This window comes from Corapipo altera, unplaced genomic scaffold (genome assembly GCF_003945725.1).
Source record: "Corapipo altera isolate COAL_440 unplaced genomic scaffold, ASM394572v1 62, whole genome shotgun sequence".
NCBI classification, from domain to species: domain Eukaryota; kingdom Metazoa; phylum Chordata; class Aves; order Passeriformes; family Pipridae; genus Corapipo; species Corapipo altera.
The window spans coordinates 9,856,244-9,878,679 of record NW_020884894.1 but is presented as its reverse complement, the minus strand read 5'-3'; the positions used below and the strand labels follow the sequence as shown (position 1 = coordinate 9,878,679).

Genomic DNA, 22,436 nt, shown 5'->3' with positions numbered 1-22,436 from the left:
TCCATGCTAATTGCTTTTTGAGGCTGTTGGCAGAGCACTGGCATGCAGCTGGACTTTCCAAACAGCTGCCTTGGTGGTGGAAACCTCTGCTCTGTTTCGGTCATGAGTGGTTCTGCAAGTCGTGAGAAGTCCCAGCTCCGTTAACACTTTTATCTTTCTCAGTGGTTTGTACAGGCAGAGGGTTTGTTTGAGAAATGCAGTTTTATTTCAGGCAGCTGATGACAGGGTGCTGGGATCAGCATTTCTGGGCATTGCTGGGGCAGAGGAAGGCCAGCAGCAGACCTTGGTGGGCACAGGATTTTCTGTGCTGGCTTTTCAGACAGCTCAAGGCTTTGGGTTTTCTTACACAGATTAAGTGCTCCCACAGAGTCTCTCTGATATGGTGCTCTATAAACCAAGGGGTGCAGTGGGTAGAAAGATGTGTTTGACTAACTGATGCGTGGGTATTGCAGTGATTTTAGTAGAGGAGTGGAGGTGCAGGACATCAGGATGGAGCTCACTGATGCAGATGGTGTTTGAGGTACAGGAGGTTCTTTCCTGCTGGGTCCAAGCCGACTGTGCTTTCCCACCTCAACTGTGCTCCACAGACTTGAGCTCTGGGGTGCTCTGGTGCTTTCCTGGCCTAGTGGAAAGGGGAAAGAAAAGATAACACAAGGTCCGTTACTCTGTAGAAGCATCCAGGCTCCATAGACAGTCCCTTCAGGCGTTGACATCCCTTCACTGTGAGCACCTGCACTGGGCTTGCTGTGTTTGGGCAGAGCAGCCCCCTCCTCCAGCACTACTGGGTGACTCTATGGCATTAATGAGGAGCCAGGAAGGGCAATGTGGGACTGAGCATTTTTCTGGGACTTGATGTGTGCTGAGCAACCCCATGCTCATTCTCTGGGGCCAAACTGAGTGCCTGGGCTCTGTGGGGCCAGGCCAGAGCAGGGGCTCTGTGCTGACCTCTCCTGCTCTCTGATTCCAGGCCCAAGAGTGAGTACTCGGAGATCGACGACGAGGATGCTCAGGCTCCCTATGACCCCAACGGGAAGCCAGAGAGGTAGGGAGCTGAATGCACTGCCACAGCTGGAAGGTGGGGGGACTGGTTGGGTGCATCTCATCTGCTCTTATTAATAGAAGAGTGTCCACTCTGTGCTGAAGTTGCCAGCCCAGGGAGCTGATGTTCCCTGAAAAGCAGAGCAGAACTGGAGTCATCTGGTGATATGCCCAGATCTGGCAGGTTTTTCCCTCTGGGAGATAATAGACAGCTCTCTTGAGTTTGTGTTGCCGGGTAGGGCAACTTGGTGAAGTGTGAGGCCTGCAGGGGGAAGTGGCTTAGGGCATTTATTCACCTGTGTGTGTTTGTGCTCTGATTGCTGGTGTTATTTGCACTGCAGAAGTGGCTCAGCCAGCCTTACTCCCTGGCATGGGGCTCTGTGCTGGCTCGCAGGTCATGGTGCTGAACAGAAATCAATCCCAGAAATGGTCTTGTAGCCCATAAAGTTGTGAGTGTTGGTGTGACAGTTGTAGAGGGACAGTGCTGGCTGTTGCCTGGTTGGGAGGTGAATGATGCTGGTGGTTGGAATTCCGGCAGATCTCCCTGCGGTGGGTAGGGATGGGCTGGAACTGCTCTGTGCCTGCACTCTGGGCTTGCACATGCCTGCAGAGCAGATGGTGACTTAACCCCTTGATAATAACCTCAGGTTCTATTACAACGTGGAGTCCTGCGGTTCCCTGCGCCCGGAGACCATCGTTCTGTCCGCACTGTCCGGCCTGAAGAAGAAACTGAGCGACCTCCAGACCCAGCTGAGCCACGAGATTCAGAGCGACGTCCTCACTATTAACTGAGGTGGCTCCTTGTGAGAGAGTGCTGAGGTGTGAGTGATGGAGCAGGTCCTTTCCTCTACCTGGCCGTGATCTGGGGAGAGGCTTTTACATCCCCGTCTCCCTCTGCCTTTCCTGGCCCAGCTCTGCTAGTTGGTGACGGCTCTTCCCTGACCTTGCTTTCCAGGGAAAGCCGTTGTGTTGTGTAGGGTAAAACGGGAAGGGAATCAATCAGTGAGCATCTTCGCTAGGACAGGCTTTGTTTCCAACAGATCCGAGAGTTTTGGTTCTGGTTTTGGATTCTGGACATGTGGTGTTTGGGATTGGGAAGTGTATACCTTGGTTACACAACCCTACCTTATTTACATGTCCATTCCTCACTGTGCTGAATAAAGCCTTACCCCCACATTTTTCTGTCATCCCTGAAAGCTCGGCCGGGGCTGCAGGAGGAGATGTCACATCATTTACTTCTCTCCAATAGGCATTAACTTAATGAGATGTGCTTTGGAGGGAGCCTTGCTTGCTGATGCTGATGGCTGCTCGTGACATTATCTCCCGAGGAGAGCAGCACCCCTCCCGCAGGCAGCCCAGCGTTCGCTCAACCAGCGCCGTGTTCGAAGCAGATGTTTGAAGCCGGGGTGGGCAAGATGCTGCAGAAGGCAGCACTGCAGGGGAGCCCAGCTGGGTCAGGCAGGCAAAGCTGTACTTACAGACTCCTTTGGAGCTGTACACACACCCCTCTGTGTGTATAACCTTTCTGTGAAGAGCTGGCTGTCAGGGGGTCTGTCAGGAATGACCCTGGATGACACCTTTCAGTGTGCCCACAGCCCCGAGGGTGTGCTGGGCTTGAGCTTGGTGCAGGTCCCATACCCTGACCCCTCTGGCAGTGGCTTAAAGGCTCCAGCAATGGCCTGGGTTACCCCTTCTCCTCCCCTCCATCAGTGCCCAGCATGGCTTGGGATGAGCTTCTCAGTGACACTTTCCTGGGGAGACCTGCCACTTCTCTGCCATGGGGGCTGGGAGGGAGGGGAAGGCATGTGTGCCCCTGACATGGGACATAGGGATGGCTCAGGGAGTGGTGACAGGGTCATACTGAGCTGGAGAGAGCAGCCTGTGTCAGCACTGCCTTCTTCTCTGTGGAAAAGCTGCTGCAGCTGGGCTTCTGCTTCCGTGTCCTTGCCTGTTCCTGGAGGGAGCACTCCATCGGCTGGCATGGCTGTCTCACCGTGAGGCCAGCACTGCCAGGCAGTCATGGCATGGATAACTTACCTGGCACAACTCTGGGAGAGCTGGAAGATGACGTGGCTTGAAACTCCATTACCTGAGGACTTGAAGCCACCACTACCCTGGCACATCCCTGGAGCTTCAGGTGACTGGAGGGAAGGGATAACAATGGAGTGCTGGCATCCTGTTTCACTTAGGGTTGCTTGATGGAGAGTGGCAACTCGCTCCACCCTTCTCCCTATCCCAGCAGTTTTAGGGCTTCACTTGAAGTGTCCTGGCCATGGCTGGAGGCAGAACAAAGCTCTGAGCCAAGCTTGCTGCCAGGAGCCTCAGGAAATCTCCCCCCATCAGCATTTTTCTCCCTGGCAGGCACGACTCCCACTTGCGCTTCCCGAGCGCGCTTGGATGGAACAGACAAACAGGAAGGGTGGATGTGGATAAGGGTTGTTTATTCATTGAGCAACTCCTTAAAAAACAGAAAACTGAAACATTTTTGGTAACAAATGTTACATCTTTTCCAGATGAGGTGTGTAGCCAGGAAAAGAGAGCAAATTACACCTCTCACCCAGGGGAGGATGTGCTGCCAGGCAGTGCTGGGGTCCAACGAGCTCCTCCGTGCTCGGCCATGCTGCAGGGAGTGGCCCTTCTCTGTCCAGCCTCAGCCACAAGCTACACCAACCCCAAGACACAGTATTTACAGACCACAGGTTCCCACATCACAACACTCCCCGTGCCCAACACATGGACCTGGAGCTTTAAAGGGCAGAAAGAAAACCACTAACCATCCAACCCAGACAGAAAGAAGACTCCAAAGAAACAACAAAGTTTGCACGGCAATAAAAAGATAGCCCTTCTAAAGGAGGTCGATAAATAGAACTAGAAAAAAATCAATTGCTTTTGAGTTCAGCACATAAAGCCCAGTTCCTCCCCCCCCGGGCAAGGGCTGGTACCCAGTGGGTGAGGGGGGAGTGAGGGCTATGGGAATGCACAGAGGAATGCAGCTCTCCCCCCACTGGCATGAGCTTCTCTGCCCTGGGACTTCCTATATCCACAAAGCTGCCCCTCGAGAGACAGATGCTACTGGCCAAAACCAGTCCCGGGGTTGCCCACCAGCAGATAAACCAGGGGTACAGCAGGGGCACATGACTGTGGCTGGAGGAGTGAGGGGTGCTGCGGGAAGCTGGGGAGCTTGGCCCTGCCCAGCTGCTCACCCACCCAACCCCCTTGGAAGGAAAACCAGTTTCTCCTGAGACGTCTCAATTCTACAGCGAGTTTAAACAGCTTGAAGTGCAAAAATCAGCTCAGGGGTGGCAGGGTGTCCCCAGGAGCACCCCGCTCTTCACGGGAGGGTGGGACCCTGCACCATCAGCCTGGCACAGCCGCATCCTCTGGTGCTGCTCCCTGCCCATGGCAGGGTGATGCTCCAGCCTTCCTGCCTCGCAGAAAACACTCCGAATTTCTTGACACCCCTCCCCCCAGTTCTCTTCACCTCCCAGCAGGATCCCCAAGAGTCAAAAAACCTCTGAGCATCTGCCCAAGGGCCCTTCGGCAGCCACCACATTTGCATTTGTGTGAGAAGGAAATATCTCTTACAATACAGATATTCAATATATATTTGAAGTCAGTCAAGGCTGATCCAGCCGTCGCCTCCACTAACGCCAGGGCACGAGCCAGCGCCTGCTCCCCAAGGTCTTGGCATGGAGATGCCAAGGTCTCCTGGGGATTCTGAGGGGTGGCTGCCTGCGTCCTTGCCACCCTCTGGGGAGGAAAACGGGGACCCTTGCCCCAGTCCCCCCGCCCGCCAGCTCACGGGGATGATGTGGGCTCCCTGCTTTCAGGCTTGTCGCTTTTGGAGGACTTTGGCTTCAGCAAGATGAACCTGTTGAGGAGGTCGGTGTCCAAGCTGGCCTGGGCGCCCGCATACACCTCCCCTGGGGACAAAGCAGAGGGTGGGCTCACTCAGTTGGGAATGCCATGGGGGCTGGAAGATCAGCAGCTCCTTGGCAGGGGAGCAGGGACACTCACCAGCATAGCTGGAGGACTCAGCCATGTTCTGGGAGCCGGTGATGTGGTGCCAGTAGGCGCTGCGGGGCAGCATGGTGGTGGGGGTGCAAGGGTAGGAGAAGTGCTCAGTGCCTTTGTTCAGCAGCTGTGGTGGATGAGAGGGGGAGAAGGGTGACACAGGGCCCCCTGAGTCTCCCCCTGCTGTGCCCCACCACGGGGTGGGCTGGAGCTCACCCTGACGTTCTTCTCCATCTCCAGCAGGACCCTCTTGTGCTGCTCAGCGATGGCCAACGTGGCGCTGTGCACGCGCTGGTAGATCTGCTCACCCTCCTGCGTCTGGAAGGTGTAGAGACCTTCCCCTGCGTCGCACATCCTGCAGGGATGGGGCACGGAAGGTCACCAGGGGTGATAAACAAAACCCACCCCAGGTGGCAGCTGGCCCGGCTTCCCATGCTGTTAGAGCTGTCCCGATGTCCCCTTCATGGTGTTGAGCTGCGACCAGACCCAGCTCCAAATGCCCCCCCGCCTTGGGGCACCCTATGCAGGCCGTGGCCATCACCCCAGCCTCAGGCCTGCCCTGTGGTGATGGCAGCACTGCCATCTCCTGGAGCATCCAGCTGGAGGAAGGCATCCAGCACTGATCCCCGTCCTGGCAAGGGTGACATCTCACCGCCCGGCCTCGAAGGTGAAGCGGGTGGCGTCGCGGCCGTAGCGGCGCAGGGAGCAGAGGGGCCAGGAGACCAGCTTCACCCGGGGGTTGTGCGTGTCCCAGAGGTAGATGTTTTCATGGGTGATCTGCAGCTTGCACTCACCGTAAACGTCCAGGTTGGGGCAGGGGAGGAGGAACACGTTGAACCGGTCTGGAGACGGGGAAAAAACCAGAAAATAAAATAATCCGTGGGGGGTGCAGCGCAGCGGGGTGGAGCCGCGGGCGGGCACCCCGTGCCACACTCACCCGTCTGCTCGCACTGCACGCCGGGCGCCAGCAGGTCGGGCTCCCCCAGGCTGATGTCGTTCAGGCGGGCGCCCAGGCACTCCACTGACAGCGTCTTGTACCACTCCTCCGCCTCCAGCTCTGCAAGGCACCACGGCAGCCCCTGGGCGACCCTGGCCAAGCCAGGGTGCCTCACCCAGCACCCCCAGCCCGGCATCCGTGGGCGCTGCCTCGTACCTGAGTCGCAGGTAAAGGTCCGGGCGGAGTCGTCGGTGAAAACGATGGCCACGGCCTGTCTCTTGGTCTCCTTGGGCAGCCGGGTGATGCACTTGACGTTGCTGATCTCAGTGACCTGCAGAGGAGGTTGGGGGGCAACACTGAGGGTTACACCCAGAGCCCTGCTGTGCTCCCAGACCCTGTCAACCCCTGCACCCACACCCTGGCCCCTGCAGCATCCAGACTCCAGATACTGCACCCAGACCCTGTTCCCTGCTGCACCCAGACCCAGCTCCATCCCACTGGACCACATGGGGCAACAGCCACCCAGCAAGCTGAGGCAAGGAGGGACGTGGTCTGGCATGGGGCCCCCCGCAGTGGGGAGCACCCCAGCACCCCTGCAGCGCACCCCCTCACCTTGGGGCACCCTCGCAGGCATGCAGACTTCTCATCCGGGTACTTCTCCAGGCGCTGGGGCCCTTTGCTGGAGGATTTCCTGAAGACCAGCCAGCAGCGCCGGTAGATCTGCCGGACACAGAGCGTGGGGGTCCCCATCCCCCTCCCGCCCCATGTCCCCATCCCCAGGACCTGTGCCTGCTTCTGCTGACCCTGCTGAGCCTGGGAACAGGAGGGTATGCTGTGGATGGGGATAACCCGGGGCTGCCATCATCCGCCCCCACCCCTCTGCCAGTGCTAATTACAGCGCTTAATTAATGAACATACACAAAGCTCCCAAGGGGACCCCTGTCCTGGCATCTCCCCGTCCCCTCTCCCGCAGCCCCTGCCTCAGGGGGTGGTGGGGCCATCGTCCCCAAGCGTGTCCCCCCCCTCGAGCCCGCTCCCTCTTTGTTCTCCCTAATTAGCATGAAATTACCCAGCATGCTCGCTGCTGCCGGCTCCCAGCGATGGAGGCAGGCGACCGAACCCCCTGATCCCCCACCTATGGGTGCTGCAATTCAACACCACCCTAACTGGCACCCAGCAGCCCTCTCCCCCAGCCTTCCAGGGTGGGGCATCCCTGATGCCAAACTGCGTGTGGAGGGAAACTGAGGCACGGGGGACGGGGAGGGCTCACGGACGGCCCCAAGCCCTCTGTGATTTGGGACAGGTGAACGGGTGTCACTCGGTGCAGGATCTGGCCGGTTGCAGGATCTGGACCCCTGGGGCTGCTGGATGATTTGGGTACCAACAAGTGGCCTGTCCCTGCCCCCCCTGTACTCCCCCGCCACCACAGCTCCCAAAATGCTGCTTGTTCAACCCAAAACCAGGGGCACAGGATGCCACAAGAGGGACCCGCAGGAGGGACCCGGCCTCGTCACCTCGCATGGAAACCAGCACCCCAAATCCACGGGTGTCCCCCACGACGCCCCCCATTCCCCAAAACCCCCACTCACCCCCAGCTTCTTGCTCTTCATCCTCACATAGCCCTGCTTGATGATGTCGTTAAAATTCGTCGCCATGGCAATGGCTCGATGGGGTGGGGGATTATTTTTTGGGGGGGGGGGGGCTGCCTTCACCTTTGCCTCCCCCTCTCCATCCTCTTCCTCCGTACCCCTCCTGTCTCACCACCGGCCCAGCTCAGCGCTAGCAGTGTCCCCCATTCTGGCTGGAAAAGAGAAATGACAGATCGACGGGTGACATCTTCCTCCTCCCCCTCCTCCTCCTCCTCCTTCCTGTCCTACTCCTCCTCCTCCTCTTCCTCCTCCCTTCGCTGCCTGAACCATCCGAGTGGAACAGTCCGGTGTTAACCCCTGCCAGCACGGTGGAGCCAGGCCGACACACACAGGCCTGGCACCAGCTCCAACATGTGTCCCGGGGGACACCCACACCGGACCTCGCCCACAGGTCTCCATCACCTTCCCGCACTGCCCCTCCTTCCCTCCAGGCTGCTCGCTTGGGCAGCAACATGTCCCCTGCCGCCGGGCACCAGTGGGGTTCGGTGTTAACGACCCCCTGTTGGCCAGGCCAGCTCCCGTGCGAGGTGTTTTGGCCCTGGTGCCAGGTGCCAAAGGGACCCCAGCTCCCAGTCTCGCACACCCCTCATTGTAACCCAGCCTCCCTCCAGCCCTGCCACGAGCTCGGCCTTGCTCAGCCTGGTCCCTGCTGCTTCCCCCAGCCCCTAGAGGTGGGACCAGGTGGGGACCGGGTTCCCTTCCCAGCTGGAGAAGTCCCACGTAGAAGGCAGTAACCCAGGAAACGGGATGGGGCCATCCCCGGGGATGCTCCTCCGTGTCAGTGACGTCCTGGTGCCCAAAGCCCAGCAACCAGAAGGATCCACTTGGGACGGCACCTTGGGGACCCCCCTCTGCCCCGAGAGAGGCCGGGGGCAGAGCTCTCCTTTGAGGGATACATCCTCCCCATCACCCCCACCTCCATCACCCCCACCCCACTCACATGAACACCTCGAGGGAACTCAGAGATGCTGGAGGGCACCTCCTGCCCCCTTCCCCGACCTGTCACCTCGGCACCCCCACACCCGGTCCCCGGCCGATCCCTCCATCACCCCCAGGTCTCCCAACCGGCACATTCCTCCCGCCGCTGTCACCTCCACACCTGGTGCCCCCGACACCTGTCACCCCGAACCTCGGTCAAACCCCTCCGTGTGTCACCCCCTCCGCTCGCCACCGTTGCCCCGCCGGTCGCCCCCCTTACCGGGTTCCCCTTCGTCGGCGGCCCCGCCGGAGCCTCCGCGGCGCTGCGAGCCCCGAGCCCCGGAGCCGCGCGGCCACGCCCTCCCCGGCCACGCCCCTCCAGGCCCCACCCCCCGGCCCGGTACCCCCCCTTCACCCCCCGGGCTGCCCAACCAGAGCCACAACCGGCCGCCCTGCAAAGAGGTTTCCATCATTAGGCTTCAGAGTGAACACCCTGCGGCGACTGACGGGCGGCGGCGGCGGCCTCTTGCCGAGGTTATCATCCTGTCTCCTCATCCCTGTCCCTGTCCTCTGTGCCCCCCAAACTCTTTTCCAGGGCGCCCCCACTAAAACTGCCCAAAGGTACCACCCCCCCCAACCCCCCCCGCGGCCTCACTTGTTGGGCCATAAAAATATGAATGATTGCTAGAAATAAAAGGGCATTAAAAAAACCCTGTGAGCAGCAAAGAGCCGCGCTTTTAGCCAATCAATTAAAAGGCAGAGCGAGGGGATTAGCTCACCGAAATATTAATTTTTAATAAAGTTGTGTCTGAGCTCCTCCAAAGCCCCCAAGGCCCTGAGCTGTGGGGGTGGGCTGGGCTAGGGTGGTCAGCACCCACGTGGGAACATCCCTTCACCCCTGGGTCAGCACCTCTGCACCTCCCCAGGGTGAGCAACCCTGCACCCACAGGTCAGCACCTCTGCATCCACTGGTGAAAGCCCTGAACTCACAGGGGAGCTCCCCTGCACCCATGGGTGAGCACCCCTTGCTGCACAGGCCCAGGGGTGGGCTTTACCCATACCCTGGGCTGGTCCCCAGGCGTGGGGACAGGGATGGCAGTGGTGGGCTGTGGCTGGTGGAGAAACATCCATTGTCCTTGATGTGTCCCCTCCCAACCCTTGTTCCTGTGTGGGGACAGACACAGCAGCTCACTCCACCACCAGAGCCTGGGCCCCTCTGGGCTCTGTATTTATAATAAAAAAATCATATACAAATACATACATATATATAATATATATAAAAAAAGTGGGCAGGAGGGTGTTGTGGATGCCGGGCTCAGTGCCCCTCTCTGCCTGGGCCTCCTCCTCCTGGGCTGCTCAGTGACACTGGCTTTGGTGGCCACATCTGTGTTTCAGGAGCTGCTGGTGGCCGAAGGGGCATCCAATACTGTCCGAGAGGCAGCGGGTTTGGAGCAGCCCTGCGCAAGTTCCTCCCCACCGCTCCGTGCCTCAGTTTTCCCATGTATACGAGGGTCGCCTCACAGCTGGGCCCCGCGGTGACACATTCACTCGAGCACAGAGGACGGATGTGGGACGTCCCCGTGGCGGTGGCACTGGCCCTGGGCTCTAGGGCACCTGGATCTGCAGGTCCTCGTCCTCGTCGGGGTCACTGGTGCCGTCCCCGGCGTCGTCGGGGCCGAAGCGGGCGCTGCGCATCTTGCCGAAGAGCGGAGTGCTCTGCTGCCGCCGCAGCCTGCCGAGGGACAGCCACAGCTGAGCCCGTCCCCCTGCACCCCTACAGCATGGCTGCACCCCTACAGCATGGCTGCACCCCGGGGGGCCTCCCTCCTGCGGCCCCCACCAAACTCTGGGTGCAGGATCAGCTCCCCCCACCTGGGGCTGACCCTCCAGCACAAGGAACAGGAGCCGTGGATGGTGCTCGCCACAGGTTAAACTCCTCCAGGGCTGGACACCACTGTGCTGCTCAGAGCCACACATGAGTGCCGAGCTGGGAGGAGCCGTCCCCCTAAAATGAGGATCCCCCCAAAATCCCCAGGAAGTCCCCGTTCCCGGGAGCCTGCAGTGGTTTTTAGCTCCTCACTCGCCCTTGCGTGAAAATTCATCAAAGGAAAATTTATGAAGCAAATTTGAAATCCAAAGGCCCAGGATCCAGCGAGATCCAAACCATCCAATGCATTTTACTGGAAAGCATGAATTATTTAGGGACGAGTACATGGCGAGGCTGCGGGGGGGTGGTGACGAAGCCTCCATTATTCCTCCATGATTTAATGCAGATGTCCCAATAAAATAAAGGATGATTATAAACACCCCTCCTCAGTGCCTCCCGGAACCATGGCATCGATCCCATGGCCATTTCAGCTTTTTACTGCTGGAGAGGTGAAGCAGGGCCAGGGAAAGTTTTTAAGGGCAATAAACCTCAGCTCCCACCTCCCGAGACTGGAGCCTGCCCTGGCCCTGGATACTGGTGGGTGCAACCCTAAGCAGCGTGAAACTGGGCTGTACCAGTCTCTGGGCAGCCTTGTGCTGGTTTAACTGGGAGGGGAATGCCATCCAGCTTGCAGTGGGGTGAAGGCTGCTCTGAGGATGGCTGTGCTCCTTCCGAGGACGTCAGAGGCACTTTGGCCATGCTTAGCCCGGGGTTCAACCAGGCGGATGCTGGTTGAGGGATGGTGGTAAGGAGAACATCACCCCACCCATGAGTCCTTGCTGGTCCCCACAGCATCCCATCCAGCCCCTGCTCACCGGGACTGCAAATGCTCCAGCTGCACTTGGAAGCTCTCACTCTGCTCCGTCTGCTCATCCAGCGACCGCTGCAGCTTCCGCGTCTGGTTGTGGGCCTCATCCAGCTGTGGGATGGGATGGGATGGTGCCGTCAGCAGCCACGAAGGCATGAAGGGAGCAGACCCGCCCATCTCAACCCCCTCCACCAGCACAAGCTTCCCCACCTCATCCTCAGCTTGGGCCAGCTCCTTCTTCAGCTCCTCCACCCTCAGGCGCAGCTTCTTCACCTCTGCCTCGTGTTGCTCCACGCGGCGGTTGGCGTGGGCCAGCTCTGCCATCTTCTCCTGGTACTGCTTCTTCAGCTTAGTGTGGATGTGCTTCAGGTCAGCCAGCTCCTGTGGTGGGCATGGGGCAGGGGGCTGAGCAGGGGAGAGCCACCCCCACCACTGAGTGCCCCCTTCTCCCTCCCCAGGGACCTCTCCCATTGCCCCACCCCATGACCCAGGAGCTGATGGAGCAAGGATGGGGTCACCACCATTCCTTAGGTGAAGGATGGTGGCAGAGTTTGGGCTTGAGGGAGTCCTTGGGGATGCTGAGCCCCATGGCAGGGTCACCCAGGGATGCAGTAGTGGGGGCCAGGCCCACCCCCGTGGCACCTTGTTCTTCTCAAAGAGCTCGGCCTGGATGGTTTTGAGGTCTGTGTCCAGGGCACTGGCTGTCTGGCGCCGCTTGCGAGCCAGCACCTCCTCCAGGTCCTCGATCTGTGCCCGCAGCTTCTTGTTCTCCCGCTCCAGGTTGAGCTTCTCCGTCTCCAGCCGCTCCCGACGGCCCCACTCGGCCGCGTTCTCTGCCTGCAGCCGCTCCATCTGGGACAGGGACATGGGGTGGCCAGGGGGCAGCAGGGACACCCCTCGCCGCCCCCTTTGCCCCCCGTGTTGGGGTTTGGCCTCACCTCCGCACGCAGCTCGGCCAGTTTCTTGTCCATGCTGGAGCGAGCACCCAGCTCATCCTCCAGGTCCTCGGAGATGCGTCCCAGCTCATCCTGGTGGATCTCCTTCAGGATATTGAGCTGTGTGGGGGGACACAGCACCCCAGGTAGACAGTGAGCACCCACCTTCCACCACCTGAGCCCTGCCTGCACCCACCCACCCACCCAATCTCTGCAGATGGACCCACTGGTTCAATAGCACTAATGAAGACCCTTAATGAGCACCCTGCTGTTGGGGAGGTGGCTGTGGGCCACCATGTGCAACCATGAGGACGTGCCACTCCCTCGGGGACAGGCCACCCCCCGGGCACCCCTGCTTTCCAGGCACCTTGCTCACCTGCTTCATCACCTCCTGCTTGTTCTTGTTGAGCTCCTCATACTTGATCTTCCACTGGCTGAGCTCGCCCTCCAGCTTCTCGATGTTCTTGCTGAGCGCCAGCTTGTCCCTGGGGAGAGGCAATGCTTGTGACAGCCAGCAGGACCCCATGGGACATCCGATCCCAGCGGGGACCAGGCTGGGATTGGCTGGCAGCATACAAGGATGATGCCCCAAGCACTCACTCCCGCTCCTTGAGCAGCACTTTTTGGGACTCATCCAGCCTCAGCTTCAGGGCGGTGACTTTGGTGGCATCCTCCTCCATGACGCTGACATCCTCCCAGAGCAGGCGGCTCCGTTCCTGGCGGCTGAAGGAGGCCCGGGGGCCCCGCTGCTCCCAGCTCTCATCCTGCTTACTCGTCAAGATGTTTTCCATCAGCTCCAGCTCCTGTGGCGCCGTGGGTGGCCCAACACAGGGAACAGGGTGAGGGGGCAGCCCTGGCTTCCCAGCACCTACAGCACCCGGCCCTCACCGCATAACCAAGAGCATCCCTCCTTCCACTGCCCTCCCTGTGCTGCTCTGAGGGGTCTGACACTCCCCACGCTAATCCAAGAGGAGTCCCCCCCACACTGCCCACCTTTGCAGGGCAGGCAGTGGTGGTTTGAGGGTGCACATGGGTGGGTGACGGGGATGACGAGCTCCCCTGTCGGCCCTGGGCAGCCTGCCACCCTCACCTTGCCTTTTTGGGGCACCTCAGCCCCCACGTCCCGCACAGGCTCGTGCTCAGGGCCGGTGTCCCCCTCCGCCCTGTCAGTGGCGGGAGGATTGCCGGTGCTGGGCTGTGGCCGTGGCGGCGGCGGGCGCTCCTCCGGCCGGTCGCGGTCGCGGTCCCGGTCGCGGCGTAGGCTGGCCAGCTCCTTGGTGAGGGCCTCCAGGCGATGCCGCAGCTGCCGCACCTCCTCACGTGCCCGGTTGCGCTCGGCTCTCACCTTGCTCCACTTCTCGCGCCAGTTGGCCGTGCAGTCCGACCACCAGCGCATCGTCTTCTCCATCTGGGCCGCCCGCGCCCGCGCCTCCTCCAGCTCCCGCAGCCGCAGCTCTTCCCGCCCTTCCCAGTCCCCTTCCAGCAACGCCGGTGGAGGCCCTGGAGAGGGTGTCCCACTGGGGGGGGACGGGGAGGACTCGGGGGCCAGCAGGGCCAGCAGTGAGCCCCCCGGCAGCGGCGGGGAGCCAGCCAGGCGTGAGGCCCCGCTTTGGCTCATGGTGGGGCTCCCCTAGGGCATGGCTGTCACCGTCGGCAGCGTCTGCGCCCGGGGACCTGCGGGAGACAGGAGGGATCAGGGGGATTGGGGGACTGAGGGGCCACAGTAGGTAGCTGGAGGGAAGTGGGGTCAGGGGCACAGTCCCTGGTTTTGGGGGATGGCACTCTGAGTGACGAGGTCCCAGGCATGGACCCTGGTGAGGTCAATGTCCCCAGCTGGGTCCCTGGTAATGACCCCAGCCAGGTTCTCAACAAAGACCCCAGTGAGGCCCCCATTGAGGACCGCAGCCCACTGCCCAGCCACTGGCACCTAGTTCCAGCTTGGCACCACAGCCGGCACAGCCAGGCACATGGCACCTCTGCCAGCACACCGGAGGGAAGACATCTACATGTTATTTGGGTGATGTCATCTGCATGAGGTCATCTGATGACGTCATCTGCAAGCCTCCAAGACCATCCCTGCTGCTGGGGTGGGGGGACTCGGCTGCACCCCAACAGCTCCAGCAGGGGTTACAGCCTGGATCCAGCGCCAGCGAGGCAGGAACAGCTCCGGAAGGACAGCCTGAGCTGGCGTGGGGGCAGCAGGACGTGTGCACCGAGGCCGCTGAATGTGCTCTCCAGTGATGCCTCAACAAAGGGCCAGAGCGTCTCCATCCCAGCATGGACCTCACATCCCGGCACAGACCTCACATCCCACCACGGACCTCACATCCCGGCACGGCCAGGCGGGCAAACCGCCCCAGGAAACCTCAATGGGAGGCTGCCGCGCGCCCTAATGGGATAAGTACAGGGTCCAGCTGTGGCTGCCCGCAGCTCCGGCAGGTTTTTGGGATGGTGCAGCCCAGACCTGCCATCAAATCCGGTTGGGCTGGGAGAGCCGGTGCAGGAGCAGCGGGAGCAGAAGCCGATGACAGTTCTGGGCTTTGCACCGGAGAAAAAAAATTAATTTCTCCAGTGATATTTGCTGAAATGGTGAAGTTTTGCTAAAACTCAGAGGCAAGCCCAGGCCTGTGCTCTCCGGGCTGCTCCTGGAGGAATCCCAGGCACTGGCAGGACCCGGCACAGCAGCGCCCATGGCAGCACAGATGGAGCATGGGCACCCACGCAACACCCACGGGAGTACGTGTGGAGCGCCGGCAACCATGCAGCGCCCACGGGGGAGCACATGTGGATCCCGGGCACCCCTGCAACACCCACCGGGAGCGGGCATGGATCCCGGGCACCCCTAAAACACCCACGGAGAGCACGCGTGGATCACAGACAGTCATGAAACACCCACGGGGATCACGCGTGGATCGCGGAAACCCTTGGAACACCCGCGGGGAGCACAGACACCCCCGGAGCACCCGCGGGGAGTGTGCATGGATCCCAAACACTCCAGGAACAGCCACGGGAACCATGCGTGGATCACCGGCACGAGCGGATCGCGGACTCCCCCCCGCATCCTCCCCGCGGGGTCCCGGCGGGGGTGGGACCGACCGCCCCCCGCGCCTCCCCACTGGCCGCGGGCTCTGTCACTCATCTGCCGCGGCCCGGGCGGCGGGAGCCGCCGCATTCCTCCGGTGCTCGGGAATTCCTCCCGAGCCGGGACCCCCCGGCATCGCTCGGCCCGGCCCCGCCCGGCTCGGTACGGCCCCGCCCGGCCCCTCCGCGGCCCGGCCCGGCCCGGCGCGGCCCCTCCCCCGCCAAAGTTTCCCGCAAGTTTCCCGGTGCCGCCGGTGCCGCCGCCCGCCCGCCCGCCCGGTGCCGCCCGGCCCGGCCCGGTCCCTCACCCACCGGTGTCGGCACCGCGGCGCTGCGGGAGGTGCGGGAGGTGCGGGAGGTGCGGGAGGTGCGGGCGGCCCGCGCGGGCCGGGGCGCTGCGGCCGAGTCTCCTCCTCCTCTTCCCCCTCCTCCTCCTCCTCCTCCTCCTCCTCCTCCCGCCGCCGCTCCCGCCCCCCGCCCGCGCCCGGGGGGCCGGTCCCGGGCCGCGCTGCGTGTCCTGCCCCGTGGCACTGCCGGGGGGGCCGCGCCCGGGGGGCTGCACGCGTGTCTGCAGTGGGTGCTCGCACACGCCTGTAGGTGGTTGCTCGCCCGCGGGGGCCTTGCCCGTGGGTGTTTCTGGGCTGCACCAGGGAGTGGGTGCCTAGGTGAGGACGCAGCGGGGGACAAGATGTAGCCACTCCAGTGTCCCCACGGGTGAGCGGGTCCCCGGTGGCCACGCAGGACTGCCCGCTGCACCCTCACACGTAGCGGTGCTGGCTCCCTCCGGCTCCACAAGCAGAAAGCCCCAAACCACCATTCCCCCCCTGCCTTTTGATGCTTTTCATCAAATTGGGAAATACTAGCGGCCAAGAGGATTTGTGTCCCACGGGATGTGGAATTGATGCCGTGGGGTGCTAACACCTTTTTCTACCCCAGGATCAAGCAGAGCAGGGGAAACCAAATCAAATTAAAGGAAAAATTTAAATGCCTGTGCGTGTTCTTTCCAAGCCTGGAATTTTTCTGCTGGAAACAACCCCAAAAAGCTGGAGGCGGGGGATGCTTTGCTCTCCCACGCCCCTATTCCAGCGTTTTGTGCCAGGGGAAGCGGCGCCTTCACTTGCAGACGGTGAAGCGATTTTGCAGGCGGTTTGGCCAGAGCTGCGGGTGCTCGGCTGGGGCTTTAACCCGCTCCCAGCACTGAAACCGGCGAAGTTTTTTCCAAATGTGTCTTTGCTGTTTGTTCGGACGTTCGTGTCTTGGTGACACCAGCAGGCTCAGGGATGCATTGCAGCATCCTGGGATTTCTGGGGTTTACCCTTGCAAAAATCAAACCTCCTTGGCCTGGGGCATGTCACCATGGATGTGGCCAGTGACCCATCTCTGTGGCCATTCTCCTGGCACCCTTCTCCTCCAGCTCTGGGTTTCCAGCCTGACCCAGGGTGCCTGGCTGTGCCAAACAAACCCCCTTAAATCTGTCCCCAAAGGGCTCCCATCTTATGGATGGGTCATATAGAGGCAGATGGTTGCCTCACATCGTGAACTGAGACATAGAGACTTGTTGCATGAGTGGCTGCAGGCACTGGGCAAGCACAGGGTGATTGTGCTGCCCCATGATCGGGACTGATGTGGCTGAGCTGTCCCTGCTCCCTGCATTTCTGCACGTGGCCACATCCCTGCATTTGGATCCAGCATCCCCTGGAGCACAAGAAGAAGCCTTTTGGGGCAAACCTAACCATTTTAGGGGGAAAAAAAGACCTTTGTTCCTTCAGCTGGGCCAGCTGGCATCACTGGGGAGCTGTGCTGTGGTGTCTGGGGGTGGCATGAAGGACTCTGGCTCTGCAATAGCATCAAATGTGGTATCACAGAATCATAGGCTATTTTGAGTTGGAAGGGACCCATAAGGATCATCCAGTCCAACTCCCTGCTCCTTGCAGAACAATCTGAAACTAAACCATATGACTAAGAGCATTGTCCAGGCGATCCTTAACTCTGGCAGGCTTGATGCCATGACCACTTCCCTGGGGACCCTGGGAGCCTGTTCCTGTGCCTGACCGCCTTCTCAGTGAAGAGCCTCTTCCTAATGTCCACACTAAAATTCCCCTGAAGCAGCTTCCTTCCATCTCCTGTGTCCCCTGGGGACTGCGGTTGCCCCCCTGCCCATGGTCCCAGTGTCGGTGACCACCTCCACTGCCGGGGGAACCGTGCGGCTCTGGCCAGGGTCCCGCCGCCCGTCTCTGCCACCCCGCACCCCCAGGGCCAGCGGAGCCGCGGAGCCGGCGGCCGCGCTCCGCCGTGTCGTTGGTGCAGGTCCCACTAGATGGCACGAGGACCGCGGGAATGGTCCCCGCTCGGGAATGTGCTCGCGCAGGGCCGGCCGGTGGCGATGCGGGACTGCGGCGGTGCCGGTGAGCGGTGCCGAAGAGCCCCCTGAGAGACAGGAGGGGCCCTCCGACCCCCCTTGGGGAGCTGCCACCGCACATCTCACAAGGGACAGCCAAAACCAGGGTCTCTCCAGGCACGTCTCTCCGATCCGTTTGGTGCCAGTGGGCTGGCAAGTGTAGCCGTAAGGCGGTGACACACCCTTGCGACCCTGGGTTTCCACCCACGACAGCAGCTCACCAAAAGCCCTCCCACTTGCCCCAAACCCAGTGCAGGGATGGAGGGCACCTGCAGCTCTGGGGCGGTGGGAAAATGGGTAAGCAGGGCTTTGTCTTGGCATCGGGAGACGTGCCAGCATGGAGGAAAGTGTGGGAAGTGAGTAAGTGAACCGATAACTTCGCTTTCCCCTCGCTCTCACTGAAGAAGGCAGACCCTGAGCAGAGCTCCTCAAGGTGACAAAACACTTTGTCAGAGTTTAAGCAATGCAGCCGATGGAAAATAAATAGCCAGGACGAACTGCAGGGACTAAATCCATCTGTTGGGGGCGGCGACTCACCCCTTAGCCCCTGGTGCATCCCCATACACCGGGTTTCACCTGGAACTGCACCCCGGGGTTTTGCGTCTCCTGATGCCTGAGATTTTGGAGCTGGGCATCCTGCTCTACCTGCCAGGATGCAGAGCAGCACCGCAGCACGGCAAATCCGCCTGTGGTCACAGCAGGGTCCCCATCGGCTGTAGCTTGGAGGGTGTGCCAGTGAGGTGCCATTTGCTGGTGCTGCCCATTCCAGGTCCCGTGGCAGGGGACCGGGCACCACCGGCAGCCTCACGGGATGACACACTGCCCATCTCTGCCGAGTGACGTGTCCCTTTCTGGCTCCTTCCCGATTCTGGGCAGTAAAGGAAGCCGCTGGCTATTGTTCTTTGTTCCATGCACAAAGAGCAGCCAGCGCTGCCGCATTCCCATTACTCCAGCCGGCGGCCCGGACAAAGCCCGTCCAGCCGGGGCTGTGTGCCCCCTCCTTCCAGCCCGCCGGGCACCGCGGTGCCCCCGGCTCACATCTCGCCGCGTGGCGATGAGCTGTGCATGGCTCACCGCTCCGCCGGGTGACTTCAGCTATTCAGTAAGAAGTCTGGGGGTTTGGTGAGGTGCCAAGTGCCCGGACTTTCCCCCCGTGAGCCCCACCGTGGGAGAGTCGCATCCCAGCACTTCTCCCGTGCCCCTTCTCCCCATCTCGAGAGTTTGGGGTTTGCGGTGTGAGTCCCGCCGGCTGCCGGTGCCTGAGTACGGCACCAGCGCCGGTACACGGACACATGCACCTTGTTCCGGTATCCGGTGGAGCTTGGAAAACATCCAGTTGGTGGTTGGCTCCTGGCAGCGGGAACACAGCACCCGTGGGGCAGGGTGGTCCCCGGGGAGCTGAGTCTGTTGGGGAGACTGGTGGGACACGCTGGTTCCCGGGGAGCCGAGCCCGTTGCTGGTGACCTTTTCCCACCCTGACACACTCCCCGAGGTCCCCTGGGACCACAGGTTGGGAGCAAGCCTCCCACCACCCCAGAGCCATGGTGCCAGGGCCGGCTCAACCCAGCTCCCGGCAGGAGGGGGAGCCAGTCCCTGTAACCTTCCCAAGGAGAAATGATGCCATTCAACTTCCTGGGCGCCTCATCTGGCAGGAGGCCAGTGCTCGGCTGCTGGAGGGGTTGTGCCGTCCTTTTTTTCCCCAGGAAAGGTGGCTTGGCTGCACCATGGTGCCTTCAGGCTCCAGAACCAGCCCTGGCCCCAGGGACAAAGCCGTGGAATTATTGCAAATTCTCCAAATTTTTGGGAAACAAGCAGCCGGGGAAAACACTAAATTTATTTAGAAATGGAAGTTTCAGGGCAGATCTTGGCTCCATTTTGGGACCTGCCTTTGGGACTTGGCTGCCAGGGAGCTGATGAGTCTGGTTCCTGCATCTCGTGGGACCATCCTCACCTGGTGCTTGTGCAGACACCCTCCGAGGACCAATTTTCCCCCAGATTCCCCTGACATCACTGGGAGTTTATTTGCAAAGCCGAGCCTAAACAAATAATCCGGGATATTTATTGCTCTGCCTACAGTTGGGTTTTACAGCCCTGGCACCTGCTGAGTCGCTGTAATTGCTGACAGAGGAAACCCCGACGTGGGGTGTGGGGGACCCACCTCCCCATCCGATGTATTTCCAAGAGGAAGGCCGAGGGAGGCGGAGCAGCAGCAACGGGGAGCACGAGCACCCTCAGCCACTCACAGGCAGCTGTGATGATCCCCTGGGATCACCATCCTGCGAGATTCCCAAAGCTGCCCTGACACTGCTCACCGGATTTGGATGAGAGATCTGCAGGTATCCCCTCCCACCAGCACTCATCTTCTTCCTCCTCCTCCTCCTCCCAGAGCAAGGCTGAGCCCTACTCGCAGTCACACCTCTGCTGGGAGCACCACGGGGCTCCAAAGGGGCTTCGAGGGGGGTCTGGGCACCCTGGGCTGGGGCTGGCACCGCTTGGCAGTGGGGCTGGCACAGCCCTTGGCTGCAGATGGTGCCAGGGCACCCCTGCCCACACTTGTCTCCCCTCGTCTGGCAGCAGACTGGTGGGACGTGCCCTCTCCTGCTGGAGTCTGCCCATCCCACCACTCTGCCAGCACGTTCCCGCCTGTCTGCCGCCAGCACCGGGGCCTTGAGGAGCTTTTAGGAAGATTTAGGAGGTTTTGGAAGCTTTAAGGTTCTTTTGGAGCTTTCAGGGCTGTTAGAAAATTGAAGGGGTTTTAGGAACTTCGGGGCTTTTGGGGAACTTTTTGGGGTTTCAGGAACTTTTAAGGGGTTTTGAAACTTCTAAGGCTTTTAGGGACTTCAAGCATATTTAGGAGCTTTTAGGGCTTGCAGGATCTTTTAAGGCTTGCAGGATCTTTTAGGGCTTGCAGGATCTTTAGGCATATTTAGGAGCTTTTAGGGGTTTAGGAACTATTGGAGCTTTTATGAATTTTCAGGACTTTTAGGAACTTAAAGGGATTTTAGGATCTTTTAGGGGTTTTAGGAACTTTCAAGGCTTTTAGGAGTTTTTTAAGCGGTTTAGGTGCTTTTAGGAACTTTAAGCATATTTAGGAGCTTTAAGAGGTTTAGGAGCTTTTAGGACTCTTGGGAAGTTTTATGATTTTTAGGAATTCCCCACCTTGAGCAATAAACGCTTATCAGGCTGAGGGAGTGCTGCCTCCGCTGGCCTGTGCCCAAGGGCAAATGTCCCTTGCAAGGGACAACACAAGGATTTCCTCCCTCTCCGTGCTCAGCCAGCGTCTTTGAAGGCACAGCACGGCCTGTCGACTTACAGATAATCCCAGACAACATCAACAAGTGCAGGCGTTGACCTAAAAATAACTCCTGATAAAGTCAAGTGCGGACAAAAGGCTCTTTGTTCCATAAAAAGCAGAAACAACTTCTTTTCTCACTGGCTTGAGGGGTCTGCGCCTAATTCCCCTCTCCAGGAGAGCCCAATCCTGCAGGAGCCACTGCTAGGTTTAGCAGCGTTATTCCCAGGAGGTGGATTTACAGCGTTTCCCGAAGGAGCCGGTCGGGATGACCCACAGTGGGAGGCTTGGCTCACCGCGATGCTCCCGCGGCTCCGCCTGCCATGACCGTGCTTTTCAGAGCCGGCCCAGCTCCCCGAGGCGTGGGGACGGCCGGGCTTCAAAGGCGGCTGTGTTAGCCATGGTCAGCCTAGTTAGCCACGGTCCAGCCATGTGAGCTGCTTCCCATGGGAGCCTTGTCCCGAGGGAGCCGGGGAAATTCAGGGCTTGGAGCTGGAAATTAAACCGAGCCGGGGGGGGGCGATGCAAGCACGCAGGATGCCCCCTGCTCCAGGGATCCCAGCGCAGCTATGGCACCTCTGGTGACACAATCCTTGTGTTGTGATGGATCAAGGTCCAATCACCTTTTCTGCCGGAGAGGGAAGTTATTTCCACCCTTCCCCCTCCAGAAAGAAAAGTCTCATTCAAGCCATTGAAAAAAAATATCTGCAAGAGCAACTATTTACACAGGGCACTTCCCGGAGCCCTCCCCGCCACCCTCCTCCCTCCGCTCCCTGCGTCTCGGCTTTCTCCAGGCCCGGCTGCTTCCCAGAGCACACAAAGGGCTGGATGCAGGCGCTGCTTAGCAGCAGCTTTACCCACTCTCCACAGCACCCATTGCTGCCTCGATGCATCCAACCTCAGCTCCCACCGGGACCTGGCGGCCAGGGCCAGGGTGCCCATCTCCAGCCTTGGGATGTATGGCGGGAGCCCGGTGGTCACATCCAGGCTCTACACCCCACATCCCAGCCCACCTGCTCTATGGGGTTCCATGGGGGAACCTTCCCCTGCACCCCCCTGGGCTCCTTGCCAGCTCCTCGCCTCCCTCACTCCCTGCGGGGAGCGGGACAGGGGTCACCAGGACACTGTGTCCCGGCTGCTTTCCCATTAATTGTTATTTTTTAATCCCATTGGCAGTCAGGCGTGCAGCCGCCTGGCTCCGGCTCCTCCAGCTCCGGCCTGCCGCTGGATGCTCGCCAGCCCGCAGCTGAAGGGCGGCGGGACGCGGCACCCCCGGCTCTCCCCAGCCGAGGTCCCCCAGCCCATCCTGGTGCCGGTGCCCGCCGGGAGGGGTGAAGCAGCACAGTTCTCCCAGCCCGATCATCCCAGCCCGGTGCTCCCAGCCCGGTTCTCCCAGCCCGGTGCTCCCAAGCTGAGCAGAGCCGAGCTGAGCCAAGTCA

General features: G+C 60.6%; 3 protein-coding genes across 7 annotated transcripts in view; 1 reads left to right on the top strand and 2 right to left on the bottom strand.

Annotated features, from left to right (window-relative positions):
- The window catches only part of POLR2C (RNA polymerase II subunit C), a 7,043-nt gene extending 4,829 nt beyond the window's left edge, over window positions 1-2,214 (top strand). Inside the window, exons 8-10 of one of the 2 annotated variants that reach the window (XM_027646662.1) lie at window positions 968-1,042; window positions 1,686-1,857; window positions 1,994-2,214. In XM_027646662.1, coding sequence (XP_027502463.1) covers window positions 968-1,042; window positions 1,686-1,830 — 220 coding nt within the window. In that variant the 3' untranslated portion in view covers window positions 1,831-1,857; window positions 1,994-2,214. Of the gene's footprint in view, window positions 1-967; window positions 1,043-1,685 lie in introns of both variants that reach the window. The other variant, XM_027646661.1, reaches the window with a different exon arrangement.
- A 1,250-nt stretch (window positions 2,215-3,464) lies between these two features.
- DOK4 (docking protein 4) lies at window positions 3,465-8,910 on the bottom strand. Of its 4 annotated transcripts, none has more exons than XM_027646652.1 (9): window positions 8,837-8,910; window positions 7,579-7,790; window positions 6,602-6,709; window positions 6,206-6,320; window positions 5,990-6,109; window positions 5,705-5,894; window positions 5,269-5,407; window positions 5,056-5,179; window positions 3,465-4,961 (listed from the first exon to the last, which is right to left on the bottom strand). In XM_027646652.1, the coding sequence occupies exons 2-9, from the start codon at window positions 7,642-7,644 to the stop codon at window positions 4,837-4,839; spliced, it is 987 nt and encodes a 328-aa protein (XP_027502453.1). In that variant the 5' UTR covers window positions 7,645-7,790; window positions 8,837-8,910; the 3' UTR covers window positions 3,465-4,836. The 4 variants fall into 4 exon arrangements, with proteins under 4 accessions (XP_027502453.1, XP_027502452.1, XP_027502454.1 ...); XM_027646651.1 differs by lacking the exon at window positions 8,837-8,910 and adding an exon at window positions 8,222-8,343; XM_027646653.1 differs by lacking the exon at window positions 8,837-8,910 and adding an exon at window positions 8,135-8,214.
- Window positions 8,911-9,760: 850 nt separating this feature from the next.
- CCDC102A (coiled-coil domain containing 102A) lies at window positions 9,761-13,844 on the bottom strand. Its single transcript, XM_027646596.1, has 8 exons — window positions 13,317-13,844; window positions 12,827-13,029; window positions 12,603-12,711; window positions 12,230-12,346; window positions 11,934-12,143; window positions 11,502-11,672; window positions 11,299-11,402; window positions 9,761-10,288 (listed from the first exon to the last, which is right to left on the bottom strand). The coding sequence occupies exons 1-8, from the start codon at window positions 13,842-13,844 to the stop codon at window positions 10,162-10,164; spliced, it is 1,569 nt and encodes a 522-aa protein (XP_027502397.1). The 3' UTR covers window positions 9,761-10,161.
- Between the last annotated feature and the right edge of the window lie 8,592 nt (window positions 13,845-22,436).